Raw genomic sequence first — 23,602 nt, forward strand, 5'->3', positions numbered from 1 at the left:
AGGATTTAATATAAAACATTCAAGCATATTCATATTCTAAAATTCTTTCCTTGTTCTTAAAAGATGTTGGTAATGTTACTATTTTATCTACTTCACTACAACTTTAAAAAGTATTTATTAACTCATCTTTTTTGTTGTTTTTATTTTGTAGTACTAAAGACTGAACCTAGGGCCTTGAACATGCTAGACAAGTGTTTGACAAGTGAGTCACTCCCCAGCCTTCATATTTCCTTTTTGTGACAGCTCAGTAATTTACAAAGTTTTATTTTATACTTTATTCATCCCCTTTTTACACTAAAATATTTTGAAAATGAACATTTTTTTCAGAATACAACTTTTGTCATAAATTAAATGTTGTAGTATGACTACAAAGTAATACAGAGGTTTCCATAAAGCTAATTCTATCTTTGTATTTTCCATCCATATCTGCTACTTCAAATTTGTCCATATTTGTTCCTTCAACAACTTTTCTAGTCATTTTTTAATCTGTGGGTGAAAAGAAATTAAATTTAAGCAAATTAGTTCAGTTTTTGTAGGTCTTCATAGTAACTTAACAAAGGGATTCTCCACTGTTTCTTTTTTAGCTTATATTCTAATTTTCACTCTTCCATCATCCCTACTCTGGCTCCCTATTTCCCAATAACACCTCATCCCTAAACCATAACACTCTTCAAGGTTTGGGTGGGGTTTTTTTCCAACTGCTCCCTAATACATCCTCCATCTTAGCAAAGAAAACATGAATTTCTCTAATACTTTAGAGCTACAGTCATGTAGCTAAAGAAAACGTGTATTTCTGCTCCCCACCCTTCCTCCACCCATACTTATTCTTGGATTTTCACTGATCAGTGCCTTCAAAGTTGACTGCCTTAGGTCCTGTAGCTCCTCCTCCAGTACTGGGTAAACACTTGTTCCACTATTATAAAGGATATCATTGCTCTTTGTGAAGTCAGACAGAACAGAAGAAATCCACTTAACCCAGATAATCTCAAGATTCCTAAAGGATTAGAGATAATTTCTCACCCTTCTAGAAGCATTTACCTCAAGAAGCATCAGATAAAAGGTAAGGTACAACTACTTTTTATAATACTTTGTTAGTATTTTATAAACCTAGCCTTCCAAACACATTTGTCTGCCAAAGGTATGCCTTCAAATTTATTTATAATTAAAAAGTTTCTTTGGTTTTATTTTAGTAAAAATTATAGCACAAATAGTAGAAAAAGGAAACAAGAAGCTCTCATTTTCACATTTTTTTAGTTACTAAGATGAGATTTTAAAATAAATCCCTACTTTCTTTCTTAGAAATTACAAAGCCATTATATTCACATCTAAACACTATTATTTTGACAAATGTACATGCACACACATACACAGATCTATATACTAAGCTACATTTGTTTGCATAGAGTATGTTTATGTATTATTACAAGAATATTTTTACTTCATAGACTTTTTTAGAGCTGAATCATTTCCTTTTTATGAAAAAGCATGGCTAACACTTAAGAACAGGCAAAAAAACATTTCCCTTTAAATATTTAAACGGCTTGTTCTAAAAATAATCTATTCAAGAATTATTTTTACCCCACCCAATCATTTAAACTAAGAAACAACACTAACAACCTAGACTATTGCTGTTTCAATTTCTATTTAGAAAAGACACAATATTATAATTACATAAGATGATTATTGTGAAAACGTGGTTTATTTTCACGAATTTTCAGATTTTTAGGTATTGTCTACTAGATTCTGATATGCTTCTTAATTCTTATTTCCAAAGCTTCAGTATTCTCAATACTTACTTTTCATAATTAAATTAATTTCCTAGTGATAAAATGTTCCATTTTATAAGGTTTGTTTCAAAGGTTTAAGAGTTTATCATCATCTCACTGTCCATCTTCAGAAATACACCAAGAGTATCATATTACTAAACAAGAACTCAATAAATATATATCAGATTTACCTCATGCTAACAGTTTTTTTTAACAAAAAGTTTTTCTATCCTGGTCAAATTTATAGTATTTATAATTGTTTTCCTTGTATCTCCAAATTGAAAGGTTATTATTTTATTGCCTACAAAGATAGAGGCATATAAGATACTATAATTTGTAGCAGTTAGTTTTTTTTAAAAACTATGTCATAAAATGTCCAGATTTTCTCAAAATCCAGAATGCCAGACACTAAATTGAGTCATGAAAGTTAAGATTTTAGATATACGAGTTCTTTGTGCCTGATTTTCTTAACTAAAAATGGTTCTAGTTGTAATTATTTGCAATCTTTTTTTGTGTGTATGGTGTTGGGGATTGAACCCAGAGCCTTGTGCATGTGAGGAAAGCACTCTACCAACTGAGCTATAACTCCAGCCCTTGAGTTGTAACTATTAACTTCTCTTTCAGAAACGTGACTAGTAAGGTAGAAATAAGTATGGTACTTTAGAAGAATCAAAGACAGTGCTGCCCAGTGGAACTTTTGTGACAAAGACAGTGTTCTATATCTGTATCCATTAGTCATATGTGGTTACTGAGCACAGAAATTGTGATAAAGCAACCTCGGAACTACATTTGAAATTTAATGCAACCCTAACAAATTTTAACTTATATAGTCTTTTGTGGTTGTAGCATTAGACAGTACATGTATAAGGCACTGAAATTTTTAAATATTTTTAGTTACAAATATTTTGATATGGAGAAAAGTGGCTTTTTCAACAGCAAAAAATGTTAAAGGACAATAAATCTTGTCCTAACATGAACCTTTTTTTCCTAACATCATGAAAAAATAATAAAGTCCTGTTTTTCACATGGCAGGGTATGTCATTCCTTTAGTCTATGTAATTCAAGAAAAATGACATAGGTATAGACTATTATTAGACGACAACCAAGCAATCATTAAGTACATACATGAAATAAAAAAGTAAATGATTCATTTATATTCTTTACAAGCACAAAAATAAGTAAATGCTGAGGTGGGAAGGGAGAAAAGATGCTATAGGAATCCTTTTAGGAATTTCATTCTTCAAATTGGTCTGGGAAAAGCCTGTGGGGAGAATGAAGCTCTTATCTTTCAAGTGTTGAAAGAATGAGAGTAAAAAATGAGTAAGAGAAGATATTCCAGCCACAAAGTCTATCTTTTACATAAACCAAGGTAGATGTGTATTTAGCTGACAAATTACCTATTCTTCAGAAAACAATGAATTTATCTGAGCAGTAAGAAAAGGAGGAAATAAAATAGCTTAGGACTTTAGAAACTAAATAATTCTTGATTTTTTCCAATTTCTAAAGTTTTAGGCTATTTTTTTTTAAATTAGGAAATTAAAAGAGCTTTTAAACCTGGTTGTTTTGAAGTCTCTCAGAGCCGTAGAGATGTATTCAGATAAGTGTTTTTCCATGAGTGCTACTCTGATCCAGGCTCTACCCTAAAAGGAAGAAGAAAGAATCAAATATGAAAAAATATATATTTTGCCTACTATTTCACAAAAATATAATCTTCTTAACACATAAAGAATAGCTCATTCAAAATACACACTGAATAAAGACTAAGAAAAATATTTAGATAAAAATAGGTAAATGCTGACTATAAAGAATATATATTTTGTTTGTCAGAACACGTAGGGTATAGCATATCAAACTTTCTATTCTCTGATGGAATAAAATATTCATACTGAGTTACCTGCATTACAGGCTTCTTCTTAATCATATAAAGAAATCATAAGATACAATCCTCTATTTCAATACCTAAGTCAACATGCTAATTAAAATGAGGCCCCTTATGAAACAAGAAGAACAGAGTTCTCTTTCAGTAATAATCACTCTAATACCATTATCCAGAATTTCCCATTCTAGTCTTCCAGAGGGACAAAGGTTTTACATAAGTGATAATGAGCCCCAAACTGCATGATTAATCACAGGACCAAATCATCTGGAGTCCCATGAGAATTCTAAAAACTATTATAAAATATTTAAACTAGAAACAACAACAAAACACCCAGGGCTGAGGGTATATATCAGTGGTAGAATGCTTGCCTAGTATGCATGGGGCCCTGTGTTTAATCTTCAGTACTGTGATACAAAACGAAAACCCCAGAAGTTCAGCATATTCTAGCACAGAATCACAGAAGTATTACCATTCTTGATGGTAATATAATTTTACTGAAAGTGTTAATACCTTTCAATAGTTGAGATTAGCCATACTTTTTTTATTCTCAGAAGTGTCTCTTATAGACTCTTTAGAATATAAGAGATACAATTGAGAAAATTTTAAAATTCAATTAATTTTAATTTCACTCAACCCTTTCAAAAATCTGGAGAAAAAAATAATGAAGATTGAATATAGAGAATATCAAAACACTGCAATGGCAGTTGGGAACAGAGGCAACACTAATCAATATGTATGATGGTCAACTACCAGTAAAGGAGGAAAAGCATGAAAATATCTATGAATCTGGTGAATCAACCAAACTTGTGGATAGGAAAGGTCAAAAAACAGCCAGTCTAGGCAGTGATGATATTAGACTAGAAGCAGCAGTAGTGCTGGGAAGAAAATGAATAATTTGTGTGTAGTTAGCATGCCAATCAACTTGCCTACCAAGCTCAACACCCTCTTTCAGCTTACCCTGTGCTCAGTCTATTGTTCCCTTTGAATAAGGATAGGAGAATTTACAGTAAGCTATGGTTGAATGGAACAAAGGAAGGAAGAGGCAAACCACTGGCTGGCCAGCAGCCTCAAGATTTTCTTTTGAAATTTTCTTTAAAGACATAGAAACCAGCAGCAGTGTCTTGACTCAAAAGGCTGCAATGTCATCTATATAGAATCAGGGAAAGTTGTTATCCAAGAATCAAGCATGGGAGACTTCTATTACCAACAAGAACTATGGAAAAAGTCCTGCTTCCTGATGTATTCATCATGATCCACACAGAACTGGGCTGCACTTAGTTTCCTGTCCTTGGTGTGTGTGTGTGGAATTCTCTGTTAATAAACTGTGCTAATTTTAATGGCCTCTTTTCTTTCCACAAAAGAACTTTTACTATAATGGAAGATAAACGGATTTTAAAAGGCTGTTAGGTCCAATAAGTAGAAAAGCTGATGCTATTAACAAGCTTATAAGCTATAATTAGCAAGTTAAACTTTATCAGTTGATAGTGATGAAGCACTAAAGTTTAAATAAATATAGTAAAAGGAGTCAACACTTCTTAAGAATGCAACTAATATGTACTAGGCCCTGTTTTAACAGTTTCATATACATTTAGATAGTTAACCCTCCCCAAAACTGTGTGAGCTAGGTTACTATTCTTGCCCTACTTTACTATATGAGAAAATAAGAAATTAGAAGAGAGGAAACTCATTTTCTCACCATCAAACTGACCAACATAATTACATTAACACCCATATACTCTACCTTGCTATTTCAGGGGATGAACTGTCATCACTTAAGATAGTGAAAAAACAAGTCACAGAATGGACAAAGATATTTGCTTTTATACATCTGACATAAGACTCTCATCCATAAAATACAAAAAGTTCTTTCTAATCCACAAGAAAAAGATAATCCAATTTAAAAGCATGGCAAAGATTTTTTTAAAATTATAGATTAACTTCATTGTGTAGATATCAGAATATCCAGATGTGCTCTTCCTTTTTGTATTGGTTTTAGTGATATTGTTCAAATAATTTGTTCAACTAATTTTCAAATCTATCAGTATAAAGTTACTCATAATATCCTTTTAGAATTTTTAATGTCAGAGGGTATATGGGCTAGCCTCTTCTTCATTGCTGCTATTGATAATTCATCATCTCTCCTTCTTTCTTCTTGAATAGCCTTGCTAGAAGATTATCAAGTATATTAATCTTTTTACAAACATCTACTTTTAGTTTTGTTAATTTTCTTCTGTACAACTGTTTAAATTTTATTAAGTTTGTGTTCTTCATTTAAGCCTTTTTTCTTTTATATATATATATATATATATATATATATATATATATATATATATATATATATATAATTTGTTTTAATTAGTTATACATGACAGTAAAATATATTTATGCACTTTGGTATGTGTGTGGAATATAATGGGATATAATTTAGATGGGATATAATTTCTCATTTTTCTGAGTGTACATGTTACAGAATCATATTGGTCATGCAGTCACATATATTCATACAGTAATAATGTCTGCTTCATTCTACTATCTTTCCTATCCCCATATCCCCACCTCTTCCCTCCCATCACTTCCCTCTACTTAATCTAAGGTAACGCTATTCTTTCCTAGTGACTCCCTGCCTTATTGTGAATTTGCATCTGCATATTAGAGAAAACATTCAGCCTTTGGTTTTGTTGGATTGGCTTATTTGGCTTAGCATGATATTCTCCAACTTCAACAATTTCCTAGCAAATTCCATAATTTACTCTTCTTTAAAGCTGAGTAATATTCCATTGAGTATATATATATACCACATTTTCTTTATCCATTCATCTATTGAGGGACACCTAGATTGGTTCCATAGTCTAGCTATTGTGAATTGAGCTGCTATAAATATTGATGTGGCTTCATCATTATAGTACGCTGATTTTAAGTCCTCTGGATATAAACCAAGGAGTAAGATAACTAGGTCAAATGGTGGTTCCATTCCCAATTTTCTGAGGAATCTCCATACTGCTTTCCATAGTGGTTGCACCAATTTGCAGTCCCACTAGCAATGTATGAGTGTATCTTTTCCCCCCACATCCTCATCAATTTATTGTTGCCTGTATTTTTGATGATTGCCATTCTGACCGGAGTGAGATGAAATCTTAAGAGCAGTTTTGATTTGCATTTCTCTAATAGCTAGAGATGTTGAACACTTTTTTTATACATTTGTTGATCGACTGTATTTCTTCTTCTGTGAAGTGTCTGTTCAGTTCCTTAGCCCATTTATTGATTGGGTTATTTGATTTTTTGTTAAGTTTTTTGAGTTCTTTACATATCCTAGAGATTAATGCTTTATTGGAGCTGGGTGTGGTAAAGATTTTCTCCCAATCTGTAGGCTCTCTCCTCATTTTATTAATTGCTTCCTTTGTTGAGAAAAAGCTTTTTAATTTGAATCTATCCCATTTATTAATTCTTTTTTTTTTAATTTTTTATTGTTGGCTGTTCAAAACATTACATAGTTCTTGATATATCATATTTCACAATTTGATTCAAGTGGGTTATGAGCTCCCATTTTTACCCCATATACAGATTGCAGAATCACATCAGTTGCACATCCATTGATTTACATATTGCCATACTAGTGTCTGTTGTATTCTGCTGCCTTTCCTATCCTCTACTATCCCCCCTCCCCTCCCCTCCCCTCCCCTCTTCTCTCTCTGCCCCCTCTACTGACATTTGTTTGTCCCCCTTGTATTATTTTTCCCCTTCCCCTCACTTCCTCTTGTATGTACTTTTGTATAACTCTGAGGGTCTCCTTCCATTTCCATGCATTTTCCCTTCTCTCTCCCTTTCCCTCCCACCTCTCATCCCTGTTTAATGTTAATCTTCTTCTCATGCTCTTGGACCCTACTCTGTTCTTAGTTACTCTCCTTATATCAAAGAAGACATTTGGCATTTGTTTTTTAGGGATTGGCTAGCTTCACTTAGCATAATCTGCTCTAATGCCATCCATTTCCCCCATTTATTAATTCTTGATTTTACTTCTTGCACTTTAGGAGTCTTGTAAGGAAGTCAGATCCTAGGCCAACATAGTGAAGATTTGAGCCTATTTTTTCTTCTATTAGGCACAGGGTCTCTGTTTTAGTGCCTAGGCCTTTGATCCACTTTGAGTTGATTTTTGTGCAGGGTGAGAGATAGAGGTTTAATTTCATTTTGGTACATATGGATTTCCAGTGAACCTTTTTTATTCTAAGCACAGTTTTATATATCATTTTCATTATCATTACTTTCTAAATATATTTCAGTTTTGATTATGAGTTCCCCTTTTATCCCTGAGCATTTAAAAGTTCTCAGTTTCACTCATAAAAGTGTTTCTACTTCCTTGTTGTTTTGTTGTTACTGATCCCAGCTTAATTCCATTAAATAACATACTCTATGACCCTAATCTCTGAAATTCATTGAAATGAATTATGGCTCATCAAATGATTAATCTTTGTACATATCTTGTGTATGTCTGATAAAAGTATGTATTTTGCAGTTAGCTTTTTAAAGAAATATATATTCCATTGTCCTAGAATTCAGATTTATTTCTGTATTTTGAACTTTAATTAAAATTACTTAAAAGCCCATAATCTTTATCCCTCACAGATCTGTTTCGATTATCTTTTTTATTCTTCTTGATTCCAGTCATTGATCTTTGTTGATACATTTGATGAATTCTGACTGAACAATGGACATTGTTTACAAAATTTTTTAGCATTCAGATACCACCTTTCTCCAGAGCAATTTTTTTTTTTCTTGGCAGGAGTACAGAACACTAGAAAATCACCCTGTACCACTTAGACACCACCTTTAGGCCTTTTTTGGAATAATCTTCCAAATTTACCTTAATCCCAAAGTAAAGTCCTGCTGGGGCTTTAAATGAAAGCCTGGAGTTTTTACGGCACTCTCCCATCTTGTTTGCCCTTGAACTTTTGATATCTATATCTCCAGTACAAGGCTGTGAAATCTTCAATTAGTTTTTTGATCTCTTACCCGCTGCTTTCATTCTGGTTTATGGACCTTGTTCTTCTCTCTCTCTCCCTCCCTCCCCCCCACTCTCTCTCTCGTCCTACAGATAACTAAGAGTTGAGTGCAACCACCTCAGAAAATCATACTCTCAACTTCAGACACATTTATCTGCAATTCTTTCCCCTAAATCCTGGTTTCACTGGAAGTTCCATGCTCCAACTTCTATTTTACTAGCCCAGTACACTGAAAAGAACCACTTTCACCTCCACCACTCTCCCCTCTATAACTATGATGTGAACAAAGATCCTCAGGCTCAAGCCAACATGAATATGAGGTTCACCCAATATAACCCTTCTCTCCAGGTTGTGGTCACTCAAGTTCTCATGCCATGGTTTTCCTTTTATGCCTTAAATATGTTGCTTTGCATATTTTCTTCAATCTTTATAGTTGTTCTTGGTATGAGAGACCCCTGATATAAGCTATTTTGTTGTCACTGGATCCAGAAACTAATACTTTTTCTTACTTCAATGATCATTTCTTCTTTTAGATTCCAATTACACCCTTGTATTAGATTTGCACTCCTCCTTTCTCTGTATGTTCCATAAAGCACTGAGTTGACCTAAACATATAAATCAGATTACAGTACTCTACTGTTTAAAACAAGGGGGGAAAAGGTAGAAAAGAAACCTTCAAACAGTTCCCCACTGCACTCAGAATGACATCCAAACTTTTAATTTTAACCATATCTTCTATTCTATACCTTGCTTACTATAATCAATATTTGCACAGGACATTTCTTTCCTTAATTTATGTCTTAGGTCAAAGGTTACTTTCACACAGAAGTCTTCTATAACCATAATATCTGTGTGTATCCTCTACTACCACTCCTGTTACTTTGTAAGTTCTTAACTTGTTTGAATTTTTCAAGGCCCTGGAGATACTAATATATTCTCTCTCTCTCTCTCTTTCTCTCTCTCTCTCTCTGGAGATACTTATTCTCTCTCTCTCTCTCTCTCTCTCTCTCTCTCTCTCTCTCACACACACACACACACACACACATTTCTTTATTACATTATTAAAATGTAATGTACATAACATTTGCTCTTTGTCATCTTTTTCACCTATTTTTATAAGTTTTTGGCATATAGTAGGTATTCAATATATACTTGTTGAAGGAGATAAGTAACTTGCTTACAGTTGTTCAGTATTTAAGCTATTGCTAACAAGTAGAGAGAAATAATGACATAATGATAACAGTGTGTTAGAATGATTCTTCTGAAGCTAGAATTTTAAGTGGATACTACATAAAACAAATAGGTAGAATCCGAATATCTCTAGTTTCTGTGTGAGAAACTATTTTATATTTATTTTATTTATTGGGGGGTCCTGGGAATTGATCTCAGGGGCACTCAACCACTGAGCCACATCTCCAGCCCTATTGTATTTTATTTAGAGACAGGGTCTCACTGAGCTGCTTAGTGCCTTGCTTTTGCTGAGGCTGGCTTGCAATCCTCCTGCCTTGGCCTCCGGAGCTGCTGGGATTATAGGCATGTGCCACCATGCCCAGCTATTTTTATTTTTAAAGCTTTCCGAGGTTTTCTGACACTCTTTCCAAGTTGGGACCAACACAATAAAGACTTGGGAATAGGAAATTTCAAGTGGAGGTTAAGAGAGGAGAAAAAGATTTGGGCATTGAATAATGGGAAATAATAATTAAAATTTTTCCTTCTCAATACTATCTTATTATAAAGTTCTAATTATTTGATATTCTGGTCCATCTGAAGGACAGAGTAAGCAAGGAGACCAAAAAAAAAAGGATTGGGGATATATGTCATAAGATTGTATTACTATGTTCAAATTCTTACCTATTAGAGGCACTCAATAAAATTTGATGGGTGGAAGTATGTAGTATGCATTGTATGTATATGGTTAGATGATGTGACTAGTATATTCAGAAAATGGTTTAGGTATGTTCAATTCCACAATAATAGAATATAGCAAAAGCAACCACAAACTAGGAAAGCCAAACCTTGCTAAAAACTGCTCTTAGGAAATAAAGAATACCATTCTGTTTTTGTTACTATTGTATAAAGGCATGAATTGGTATGAACATACTCTATATACAAAGATATGAAAAACTGTACTCTATATGTGTAATAAGAAATGTAATGCATTCCATTGTCATGTATTTTAAAAAATAAAATCAATACAACTAAAAATAATAATAAAATAAAAGCAATGAAAGGTTCTCAAAAATGGTAAAAAAAAAAAAAAAAAAAAAGAAAGAAAGAAAAAGTGGGGGGGAAACCCTACACAACATATGCCAGAAGGTTATAAGAACTCAAGAAAAACAAAGGGCTCATATTTTGAAATCAAGAAAATAATAAAAGAGAAAAAAAGATTTCTTTAACTTGAAACCAAGGGAAGTAAGTGCAAAGACAGTAAAAGTAGTACTAAAGATAAAATTAGTAGTGGTTTTCACCACAGAACATCTAATATGCTTATAAATAATTTTCCAAGAACAGATTCAGGTGAGTTCAGAAAAGCATGAAATAAGTTGGTTACTGTTGAGATGAAGTCAATTTTCTAGGAGTGCTAATTCCAGTCTGAAATACAAGTAAGTTTAGGATAGTAATTCCATGTCTCAGAAGCCCTGCATGTTACAAAAAGAGGCATGCTGCATACCTAAGAGGGAGACTATGGACATGATCTTCAGCTCAAATATTCCATTCTACTCTTATGCTATGTTTAGATTTGGGAAATAGACTCAACTTGTCACAGACCAACCAAAAAAAGGGAATAGTCTTTTAACCTAAAGAGATTAATTTCAGATTTCTCACGGTGACCAGTTTTTCCAATATGAGTTTAAGTGGCACAGAGGTACCAGGACACAGACAATCCTGATTCAATTAATTCAGCTAAATTTAAAGAATGTGACTATGAGTATAGCTCAGTGGTAGAGCATTGTCTATTATGTATGAGGTTTTGGGTTCAATCCCAGCACTGGCTTGAGTGGGGCAGGAGGTAAAACACTTAAAGAATGTTTCTATATCAAATTGGTCATTGCTCCATCGTGCATCTTGAACTGTCATCTGTACAACACTAAAAATGTAATCAGAGTAAATCTAGATCCTTATATAGTATTTTAAAAATAAAGCTGTTTTGGTCCCAAGCACTTTGAGCTATAAATTAATATCAGGTATGTTTGGTGCTTCCACTCTAGTATATTTTTTCTCATGTGTTAAGGCAGGATGACAGTGCTACATATGCTAAGAAGTTCTTTAAGACTGAAGCTCTACAGCTTTACAAACCTGCCATCTGAAGCATTTCTTTAATTCTTCAATCCTAATACTTGACAGTGTGACTACTGATTAAGTACTTTGCTTTCCTCACTGCAATGAATAAAGACAGATCTAATTTTTGCCCACAGACTTCTCCCAGTATATCAAGCAAATAATAGAATCTCTCTCTCCACTAACTGGAATCTGTTTGAGGCATGAGAAAAACAAAGATATAAATACAGGATTTGGAACATAATTTTTCTGTGGTGTTTTGATACTCAACACTATTTCTTTACAGAATAAACATTACCTCTCTGCAGGATAACATCCTGTTATGCGGGGACTATTCCCAAGAGTCTCATTAAGAGAGGTAGGCAGCCAGGGTTTGGTTCCTTTGGTCCACCCAAATCCAAATGCTACATTTCTAATGTTTGTTAACTTCTCAATTACCTTTTGTATTTTGAAGAAATGTTAGTTCTAAAAATATACCCTTTCTTCTATTGAACAGACTTAGAATGTACTTGTCATATACACGTCTCTGACTTTAAATTTGAAAATGAGAAAGTTTATGTATCATAAAACTTTATTTTTATAGATCTGATTCATCCAAATTATAATTAGTCTTCTAATCTTAACCAAAAGAAACTAAAATATTATTCTTAAATTATAAGAAAACATGAAAGTAGAAGTGACACAAACTCAACCAAGATGCAGTTACAATTTTATAATTCTAAAGAAATGAACTGAATTATGTCAACTGTCAAAGTATACATAACTAATTTAAACCCAATAAAAATATAAATGAATAAACAAATAAAAAACATAAATAAAATTCCTAATTAAAGCTGATATAGATCAGCAGCTGTCTTTTTACAATTTTAAAAATTACTGAGGACCCTAAAAAAGCCTTTATACAGGTTATATCAAAATTTACTATATTATAAGTTAAAACTAAAAATTTTCAGAACATTGGGTAATTTTAAAAACATATTAGCATAAATTAACATTTTATGAAAAATTACTGTTTTCCATAAACAAAAATATTAGTGAGACAAGTGGCTTGATTTTACATTTTTTCAAATTTCTTTAATGTCTGGATTAATAAAAGAGAATTAGACATCTGCTTCTGCACTCCATCAGCTACAATGTGTTGTTTTGGTTGAAGTATAGGCAGAAAATCTTTCCTTGCACATAGTTGGAAAAGGGAGTATTTTAATAGTCTTTTTAGATAAGTGTAGATATTCTCCCTGGAATCTACAACAAATCTCAGTCAGTAATAATTTATTAAAAGGCAGTTATAACGTGGACTATGTAGCCAAATCACTAAATTTTTAGCATTATATCGCATTAAATTCTTTAGTCTATTTGGCACTTTGAATTACTCTTCTATCCACAAATGATCTTGTAATTTCAGGAATTGTTCATTATAAAAATATGAGTTATACAGATCTGCCAAAATGTTAAAAAATGTAATTAAATAGTTAAAATTGCATTTGCTAATATCAGCAACCATATTATTAGAAAAGTATTTATCAACCTTTATCAAGTCATCAAGCCTAAGATGATGAATTTAAGTTTTCCAAAAGTGGAGTTCTTACTTCAAAGCTTTAGTTTTACCACTAGCAATGAATATAGTCAGCTGCTTTCTGAAGTGATTGCTCCAGGAAGAAAGCTTATGCTTTAAATTTTTTTCCAAGAAAATGTCTGCCAAATGATGAAATCTAAAAAAAATATATAGTTTTAAAGTTTCTTTCTAGTAAAAATACAGTCTTAAATGAAGACTATTCAAACAATTCAAACACTGCAGAACTAACTACCTTTCTCCAGGTAACCATAATATATCAATATGCTACAGAAATGTTTATGCATATTTCCCCTTTTTTCACTCAGGAAATTAAAAAGACATATACTCAAAAGTTGAGATTTAATAAAATTAAGGTTTACTGCATCATCATAGACATTCTTACAGGAAACTGGCTTTTTCATGATGAGTGTATGGTAAGGAAGAACTCAATGACTACTAATTCACTTTGCTGCCACCACCTCAATTTGTACCAAGGCACGAGGATTTTCACTTACCATTAGCAGTGCAAATATTAACACAGTAAAAAGTCAAATAACATGAGATCATAGAACCTTACAGAAAAGGTCTTGGAGACCCCCAGATTTCTGCAGGACACTGTTTGAGAGCCACTGGCTTAGATAATTCAAGATGTTAAAACAGGAAATATTTTATCTCACTTCTTAAAAGGAAATTTGTAGTGAGTAGTTTCATATCTTCCTGATATTCAAGACGCACAGTGAAGACTCATGAACATTCTAGAATAACTACTTGCAATGAAAAAAAGAAAAAAAAGAGGGTTCTGAAATTTTTTACAGCAAAAAATTCAAATATTTTATATATATGTTAAAAAGCACTTACGATTATACATATTACATATTATCAATGTCTTACCTTAGCTCTAGAGGAACTGACATTTTCCATATTTTCAATGCTGCAGATACAATTCTGAGAAACTTTCCGGCAAGCCACTCTGATATAGTCCCAGAAGCTACGAGGACTCTCATAACCAAACCAGGTTACTTGACCTTCAGGAGATAAATTGTAATACAAAATAAAAGAAAACTGGAATAGAAAATTAAAAATACAAGAACAATAAAATTCTGAAAAATAGAGAATACTATAGTGTGCTAATGTAAAAGGGGTATGGATTTAGGTGTTAAAAATTCTGAAATCTAATCCCATTCTACCTTTAGTTGTGTTACTTTGGAAAACTGACTTAATGAGTTTGGATCACAGTTTTTCTTAACAATAAAATCAAGGCAAATGAAATTAAAAGGAATTAGATGCTAAAAATATCTTGTAGCTCAATATTTTATTATCTAAGACAGTCTTACAAAATGCACAAAAGACCTTCCTTATGTTTCCCGTATATGAGTTAAACATGAATTTAAACATCTCCAGGTGAATTTTAAACCTTACTTTGAAAAACAGAAAAAATACTGTCAATTCTTTTCTCCCTCTTTATAGGTTATTTCAAAAGGTGAAACAATGTATGCTCTATCCAATAAGCAAATAAAATCAATTAGCATCCCATATTCACTGATAATTCACAATCTTCTAAACATATTATAAAGCTCCCCTGTGTTACTCATTTGCTCTCATCTAGTCACTAATCCATGACAACTCCAGGTATTTCCCATGCTCATCTCTCAAATTTGGGTAATTATGTATCTACTTATGACCAAATGCTCCACTAGATGTATGTTGTATTAATATTTCTATGTAGGGCTCTGAGTAGTGGGTTCATGAAAGCCATTTTTGTACTTATATTTTTAAGTGGGATATAAGAGACATCTTTCTTCATTTGTCTGCAGTGATAAGTCATCTTACCCAGGGAAGTTGCTTAAATCTTAATATAGAAAGACTTGCTTTTATATTTTAAATATGTGCCTCTTTATTGTGAATTATTTATTCATCTCAAACCTTCCCTTTCCTAGTAATAACTTCTTTCCAGAGACATCAAAAAGTGTTCCTGTCAGCAAGCACCATTTTAGAAGCAATGTCTAAGATGCTATTTAAATGGTTCTCAAGGGCAGCACATCTGAATAACTGGACTGCCTTTAGAAATACTCATCCCTGGTTTTCCTGCAAACTGAATAATCAAAACCATTAGGGGAGGGCCCAGGCATGGGTATTTTTTAAAACGTTTCCCTGGCATTTCTAATGATGTACTGATGGTTAATCAAACAACAGAAATCCAAACAGTCATGATTCAGCACTCAGGACATCTTAAAAGCCCCTCCCTTCCAGTAAGCTGTGTGAGATCTCTACAGTTAGTCCCACTGGATGGCACAGCACCCTGTGCTTACTCATTATATTTTTTTTCTTTACTTGATTATCTCACATTAGGTGATAAAATCACTAAGGCAGTGATTGCATCTTATTTTCCTTTCAATCAATTTCCAGCACTTCACACCATGTTTGGCTCACAGTAGGCATTCAATAAATTACTTATTTTTTCAATAAATAAACTGATAAATTAGCACAAAACAAATCATCTTAATCACAATGAGCATAAAACCTTAAAATTTTAAAGTATTTTCATAGTAAGTTTTGGTGAGAATCTGGTTTTGAGTTGTCTGTATATAGATTACAATATCAAATATTTTAGACAAACATATTTACCTGTGTCTACATATAAATAAAAACACAAAGCACATGTAAATCTTTATTCAAGTAACTAAATAATTCAGTATCTCTTTAAAAATCATATCTTACTACTATAAATAGATATCTATAAGCATATTTAAATCTCTCTTCTTCCTCTTAATCTCTTTCCATCATTTTCCTTTGGCCACTCTCTTCTCCGAGGTAAAAAAATTCCTGCTGCCAGATGCGGTGGTACACGCCTATAATGCTAACAGCTCAGGAGGCTGACACAGGAGGATAGCAAGTTCAAAGCCAGCCTCAGCAAAAGCAAGGAACTAAGTAACTCAGTGAGACCCTGTCTCTAATAAAATACAAAAATTGGGCTGGGGATGTGGCTCAGTGGTTAAGTGCCTCTGAGTTCAATCCCTGGTCTTCCCCCCAACCCCCCACCCCAGGCCAAAGAAAAAAAATCCTTCCCTATAGTTTTTCTGAAGGATGCTTTTCAAGTTACTCACCTGTTAGCCCTCTGAAGGACTGATACAGGGGAGTAAGGATGCCTTGGAGGTTAATAACATGTTGTTTTTTTTTTTTTTTTTTTTTGAGTCAGGTGAATCTTAACTAGATCGAGTTCTAGCTATGTGATATTAACTAAATAACTTAAATTCATTGTATAAGTCTGAGCCTCTTCTATAAATTGAGAATAATGCTAGCATCTACCTGATATCATTAGGATTAGATGAGACAAAGTAGCATTGAGCCTAGTTAATACCAAATATTAGGAAAGTGTTCATTATTGCTTCTGTTATTACTGTTTAAAAAAAGTTTCCCTTGCACCACAAACAAGTAAGAATAATATGCAAAGTTAAATTTTTCTCATTACTTGCTGAGAATTTAGACAAAATTTTGAAATTTACTTTCTAATCCAACCTTTCACCATATCAACGCTTCCAAATGTATCTCCTCAAAATGTTTTTAGTCTCAACTAGTCTTCCTTGCCTTCCATTTTTTGACAACATTCTATAATTTTTTCAATGAGAGGTATAGCTACCAAGAAATGGAATACTACACACTGTCAGAGAAGAAAGAATCATAAGAATTCTCTGCTAGAGTTAAATCTCTGTAAAAGGCAATACAGGAGACAAAGTAAGAGAAGCAGGCAAAGAAAAGGCAACACTGTATTAACTAGTGCAACCACCCAGAGAGGTAAGCAAAGAGAAAGGTAAAGCAAAGATTTCCACACCAAGAATTTCCTTTGTAAGGAAATAAATAAGAGCCTAGCCCTTTTGCATTAGAGGATGATTTACTTTCCTACAATACAACTTGAAAACTTCTCAAGAGTTCCAAATGTCTGAGGAAAATAATTTGTAAGTTTTAAAGTATAGCTGTCAAAACTCTAAAATATAACAAAGCCCCATTATGGAGGAAAGGAAACAAATCAAGGCATGGGTTGAACAAGGAGTGGGCACTCCAAACCCATAGGACTGGTGCTATGGGTAGGCTACACTGACTGTAAGACTTTGACCCAAAACATAATGGCAAGATTTCCCAGATTACAGTCTGAGAGACTAATTAACAGATGGATATCATCAGGACTTGCAGGGCCTTAAATAAACCAGATTATCTTCACAACACTTTTATCAACTTATCAACTCAACATACAAGATGTAAGGATCTTTCTTCCTGGTCCATGTGCTTGCAACATTTCAAAATGAGAATCTTATTCAAGACACTGAACTTTTCACATTCAAAAGGATGGACTTTAAGAGAAAGTAGATTCCCTTCAAAGAACCTCTCATGTAAATTTTCTACATATCCCAGAATTTTATTGAAATCATTCTACATCTACAGGGAATTCAATTTAATTAAATATAACAGTAGTGCTCAATTGGTTATTTCAGATATTATCATTATTTGAATATCACTTTTGCTTCAACATAGATTTATTACTAGTAAAAGTTCATAACTAATTTTTAACAGGAAGAGTAAAAAACCAAAGCTACAAGGTGATCTTGCCTTATTTAAAAATAAAGACTGAAGTAACAAATAACCACTCCTAAGATATTTTCATGTTCTTTAAACATAACCACAAAAGCAAATCAAATAGCAAGAAACTATTTTATGTCTTGGAGAAATTTTATTCTAAAGACGAGATATGCTATTACTAACAATTCTCTTTTTAAAGTTCTAGATGAAGACAGATGTATAATATACTTTCAGTTATAAGTATTCTTAGAAGTTGTCACTGTTTACCAAAAATTTTGCAAAACTTACCCTCAAACCATCAATCCAATTTCAGTTAATTTTAAGCAGAAATATGTGGTGAAAAGTTCGTTGGACTAAAAGACAATCAGTTACTGAAAGCTATGGTGTATTTCCCACAAAAATACCTCATTTTCAGTATCAAAAATGATCTGTGGCCAGGCAAGGTGACACACGCTTGTAATCCCAGTGGCTAGGGAGGCTGAGGCAGGAAGATCGTGAATTCAAAGCCAGCCTCAGCAAAAGCAAAGAGCTAAGCAACTCACTGAGAACTGTCTCTAAATAAAATAAAAAATAGGGCTGAGGATGTGGCTTAGTGGTGGAGTGCCTCTGAGCTCAATCCCCAGTACCCAGCCCCCAATCAAAAAAAATTGGTCTGTGATCTCTAGGGTCCAATGTTACTCTAAAATTAACTTTTCTATACTCTAAAATGAGACATGTATTCATATCCTATAAGGTATCTGTGCTTTCCTGTATCTTGTTTTGTGGCCAAAATCAGATCTAGGAACAGAAACTAAATTTTTTATAGTTCTCTACTAAACAGTGGCTAACAATGGATCATCTTTTAACAATGTAACAGAAAATATAAATGAATCTGTGAATTGACTTCCTTTCTCCACTTTTGTAATGATAAATGAAGCTGGTCTCATAACTTAAGTTCTATATTACCTACCTAACAATAGCAAAGACTATTACCTTTAGAGCTGATGTTTATCTAGACAAGGTATGAAGAACAAGCTAGTCCCACCAAATTTTAACAAATTACTCTGATACTGTAAAATGTTGTAGATACTTAAAGGAAATTGGTTACTTATGGTATTATTTTGACATTGTATTAACATTTAGATATTAAGCTTTTAACTTTTCACTTTAAATTTTTTTATAATTTTTATTGTTGTTTTAATTATACATGACAGTAGAATGAAATTATATACTTCAATATATCATACATAGATGAGATATAATTTTTCTGAGTGTACATGTTGCAGAATTATATTGGTAATATAGTCACATATACACATAACAGTAATAATGTCTGTTTCATTTTACTATCTTCCCTATCTACCCATCCCCTCCCTTCCCCTTTCATTACTTCCCTCTACCTAATCTAAGGTAATGCTATTCTTCCTTAGTGCCCCCTGTCTTATTGTGAATTAGCATCCACATATTAGAGAAACTATTCAGTCTTTGGTTTTGTGGGATTGGCTTATTTTGCTTAGCATGATATTCTCCAACTCCAACCATTTACTGGCAAATTCCATAATTTTACTCTTCTTTAAAGCTGAGTAATATTCCAATTTTTATAGTTGCAATCCTTTTTTACCAACTTAGAAGAACCAGCTTAACATTCTCCACTATCTTTTTATTACAAAAAGAAAATTTCCCCATTTCCAAGAAGTCAGATCCTTTCCTTTAACAGAAGTATTACTAGCATTAGTTGAGGTTTACCTTTAGATAACCCAACTTTGAAGGTTAAATTTTAATTTTCTACCTAAAATCTCATATTAATATTCTAAAAAAGGAACAACATTCAACACTGAAAAATAATTTGTTACACTTTAAACAGAATCTGACTCAATTGTACTTACACTGCTAGCCTGAAGCAAATCATCAAGCCACTATATCATCTAGAAAATAATTAGTATCTTTTGTTACAGATAATTTAATATCTGGAATGAAATATATTATAAACATATAAAAATATCTTAAGTATATGTCTATACCAATAAATGAGTCAATTATTACTTTTTCAAAACAACAACAACAAAAAAACCAGGATAACCAGGTTCAAGAAAAATGTGAAAACCTAATTGACGCACTGGATTTTTATCCCAGCAATTTTAAACTCTCCCAATTGGTGTACAATGGTGTTTTCCTATTCTTTACACTAACATTAAGCATTAACATAATACCTAAAATGCTGGTGGACTGAATTAGAATACTGAAGGCCGAAGTATACAGAGAGCTATACCTATTTGCATAACCCTGAAGAAATAAAGCATGACTTGTTTTAGTAGTGATTAAGGCTACAGATATAGAACATAAAGCAAAAGTAATTGTTTAAAATGATTACTTGTGGGAATCAGGATTAAGGAAATGAAAAGACATGTGTTTCCTACATTTCATCCTTTATCCTACTATAATCTTAAGAAAATAATGACTATTTCTTTTCTAATTAAAAATATAACAAAAGGCTAGACCAGAAGCAGAAAGGGCCACCAGTGATTTGTATATAGCAGGAATTCAATAGAAAACATTTTGAATAAGCATATAAAGGTATGCATTCTACCTGGGAGAAACTTGAAAATAAAATTCTCACTAGTGGTTCAAGAATGACAAAGCAGTTGTTGTTAATAGCTCCCGACTATGTTCTACTGAAAGATGAGAAAATTCACATAACTTCCCTGAGCCCCCAGTTTGCATGTAATTAAATACTATTATACAGCACTTACAAAATTGAGGAAATAAACTTTATGTCATTAAGTTATAATAAAATATAAAGAACACTTATATGCATAAGTAAAAAAATAATAATAATGATTAAAACCAGGGAACTTAATAGAAATATACAAGGTCATATGGGAAAGGAACAATAATATATACTTATATTGTGTGGGTTTAGAAAGAGATTTTAATTTAAAAATTAGCATAAGCGTACTTGTGCTCTCTGGGTTTTAAAAAAACAAAAACTAAATGAAAGCTTTGCAAAACCCATGCAATATTCTATAAAAGATCACTTATCTGTTATAGCCCTCCCTGGTAAGTCAATGCCATGCTCCCGTGCAGCTCAGTGGCAGGAGACATCACAGGCATAGAGTACCTTGAAGAGGTATTTGGAGAGAAACCAGCCATCTACAACTTTGAGAAATCTCTTTTAAAAAAATGAACAACAACAACAAAACAGATATTTAAGAAACCTGCCATTAAGTTTATAATTCCAAACTGAATAGTCCAAATAAGATGACTATACATAATCTCAAAGCAGTAAACACCACTTTTACCTACCAAATAAAATGAATTAAATTAGGATGAATGTGATCTACACTTAACAAGTAAATCAAGCTGGTCAGCTGCAACCTGTTCTTTTGGAGAGGCTAGGGTATCTCCTGGTCTTAGCAATAAGTGAGCAATAACTGTTCCATGTTGATTTCTACCTCTATCATACTTACCCAAAAGTAACAAGCTGATGATGACAGCAGACTTCAAAATGGGCAACACCTTGACTGAATTTATTCATTCTATACCTCAGAATTTATAATAAGATTGGTTAGGAAAAATTACTCACTTTTGGACTATCTGGCTCAGAAAGTTTTTAACCTTAAAAATAAATACAAAAAGTTTTTGACATTAACTTCATTATAAGTTATAAACAAATGCATTTTAAAAGAACAGTTCTATTTTTTTTGCCCACTTAGTGTTAAGGTCTCTGTGTCCTTTTCTTTTTGATATGAGGACAGCACTTTGATATCAAGTAAAATGTTCCTAATTATTAAGTATAACCACACTCACCATGTTCTTACCCTATGGAAAATACTTCTTTATTTGCTAATTTCCACTTATTATTTTTAACAACTCCCACTATAAATCTTTGCTATGTTATTTGAAAACAGCTAGAATAATTATATGGGAAAACTCCAAAGACAAATTTCTGGAATCCCATTCCCAACAAATGATGTTTTTTCATCTCATGAGCAAACACTGAAATCTCCAATACAACACGGTCCCACACCTCTCCAAATACTTAGATACTGCGAAAAGACAAATACAGTAAATAATGAGAATAGAAAAATGAAAGATCTACACAGTCTCCCACATCCATGTCTCTACCATTCACTCTTTATTCTCCTATATCCATTTGTAACATTTTAACAAATACTAAGTTTTGAAACACATATCTAAAAGGATCTATAATTCAGTACCCTCGTTGAAGGCCATATTAGAACATAATGTTCCTGCTACAACTACAAAAAACTAAAGCAAAAATTTCTCAATACGGAAGTGCAAATCAAAACAGAATGCTTTTCCTTGCAAATAATACCAGTTCTTAATGTTTAAGCCATATTTATTAGCTCTACCATGAAACAAGGTTGTTTATTTTGTGATTTATAGATCCAAAAATTAAGCAAAGCAATAACAACTTTCATAAAAATATTAAAGGATTTTACTTCAAAAAGTTTATCAAATAAACTATTACATGACCAGACTTATGCTATAGCTCAATCCCTCATACAAACTGGTAAACAATTACTGAATCTATTATAAAAATCAATTTATAGACTGTATTTTTAAAAGCTGTTAGTATGCTAGTCTTTGTGTCCTAGTTACATGTATTATTTTCATCTTAGCTGTGAAAGACCAAGAAATTTTTTTTACTAATTAAAACATTTCCAGTTATTTGTGGTATATAATTGCTTTGATCCTAATTTAATGCCTCATTCTACAACAATTAAAAGCAATCAGAAGCATTCAGATCAAACAATACACTAAATTCCAAATTATCTGTAGTCAAATTTTATCAACTCTCACATTTTATAGATGGGAAAAGAGAGGCCCAAAGAGACCTGCCAAGATCCAGCACACATCCTTTCCCCTGTACCCTCATGTTGATCTACTCCTTTGGCTATAGGCAAGACCTGACAGAAGGAAGAGAATCAGTCAGCTTGTTTTCCTGGTTGATTTTGAGTTCTCATTGACAGCTCCAGAAATAAGAGGGGGAAATGAGGTAGTGCAACATGTACTGTATCTGGGGTAAATATTTTTCATATAAAATTTTAACCCTTAGCATGGTGGTTGCTTTCTCTACCTCAGATGAGTGACAAAGTTCACATTATTTCAATATGGCCCAAAGCTTGCTTGACTGTAGAAAAGGTTCTCATTTGCAATTGAAATAAAACATTTTGCTATAAGTATATATAATGTTATAAGATATGTAATGTTAAAAGTACTTTAACATTAAGTAGCTTAGAAAACCAATTTCAAAAAGTATTTTGTTCAAGAACAAAATTCATTCAAATACACTATTATGATCATAATACAGACAGATATTAGTTTCTGAAATTTTAGTCAAAAGAAGAATCCACTGAGAGATGAACACACAACAGATTGCTTAATCACACTGAAGATACAGGATTTCCTGATCCAAAAAGTATGTATCTTTCAAAGAAAAGAAAATTAATACAACTTCATAATCTTATTAATGTCAAAATTAGCCCTCATTACAGAAAAGATTACTAAGCAGGCTTTAAGCAAATGAATTTGCCTTGGTGATAAGGCAAATGTG

At 32.6% G+C, this 23,602-nt stretch overlaps 2 protein-coding genes across 3 annotated transcripts in view; one reads left to right on the forward strand and one right to left on the reverse strand.

Annotated features, from left to right (window-relative positions):
* Rundc3b (RUN domain containing 3B) overlaps positions 1–23,602 on the reverse strand; it is a 152,361-nt gene that overhangs the window by 86,639 nt on the left and 42,120 nt on the right. For both annotated transcript variants that reach the window (XM_027956116.3, XM_027956115.3), the window contains exons 3-4: positions 14,365–14,498; positions 3,321–3,406 (exon numbers count right to left, since the gene is read on the reverse strand). In XM_027956116.3, the coding sequence (XP_027811917.1) occupies positions 3,321–3,406; positions 14,365–14,498 (220 nt within the window). The remainder of the gene's footprint in view (positions 1–3,320; positions 3,407–14,364; positions 14,499–23,602) is intronic.
* The window catches only part of Abcb1 (ATP binding cassette subfamily B member 1), a 183,550-nt gene continuing 160,871 nt past the window's right edge, over positions 924–23,602 (forward strand). Inside the window, exon 1 of the mRNA XM_071612155.1 lies at positions 924–1,060. The gene's annotated coding sequence lies outside the window, so the exon portion shown is untranslated. The remainder of the gene's footprint in view (positions 1,061–23,602) is intronic.

The sequence above is a fragment of the Marmota flaviventris genome, chromosome 1, assembly GCF_047511675.1.
Source record: "Marmota flaviventris isolate mMarFla1 chromosome 1, mMarFla1.hap1, whole genome shotgun sequence".
Classification (NCBI taxonomy): domain Eukaryota; kingdom Metazoa; phylum Chordata; class Mammalia; order Rodentia; family Sciuridae; genus Marmota; species Marmota flaviventris.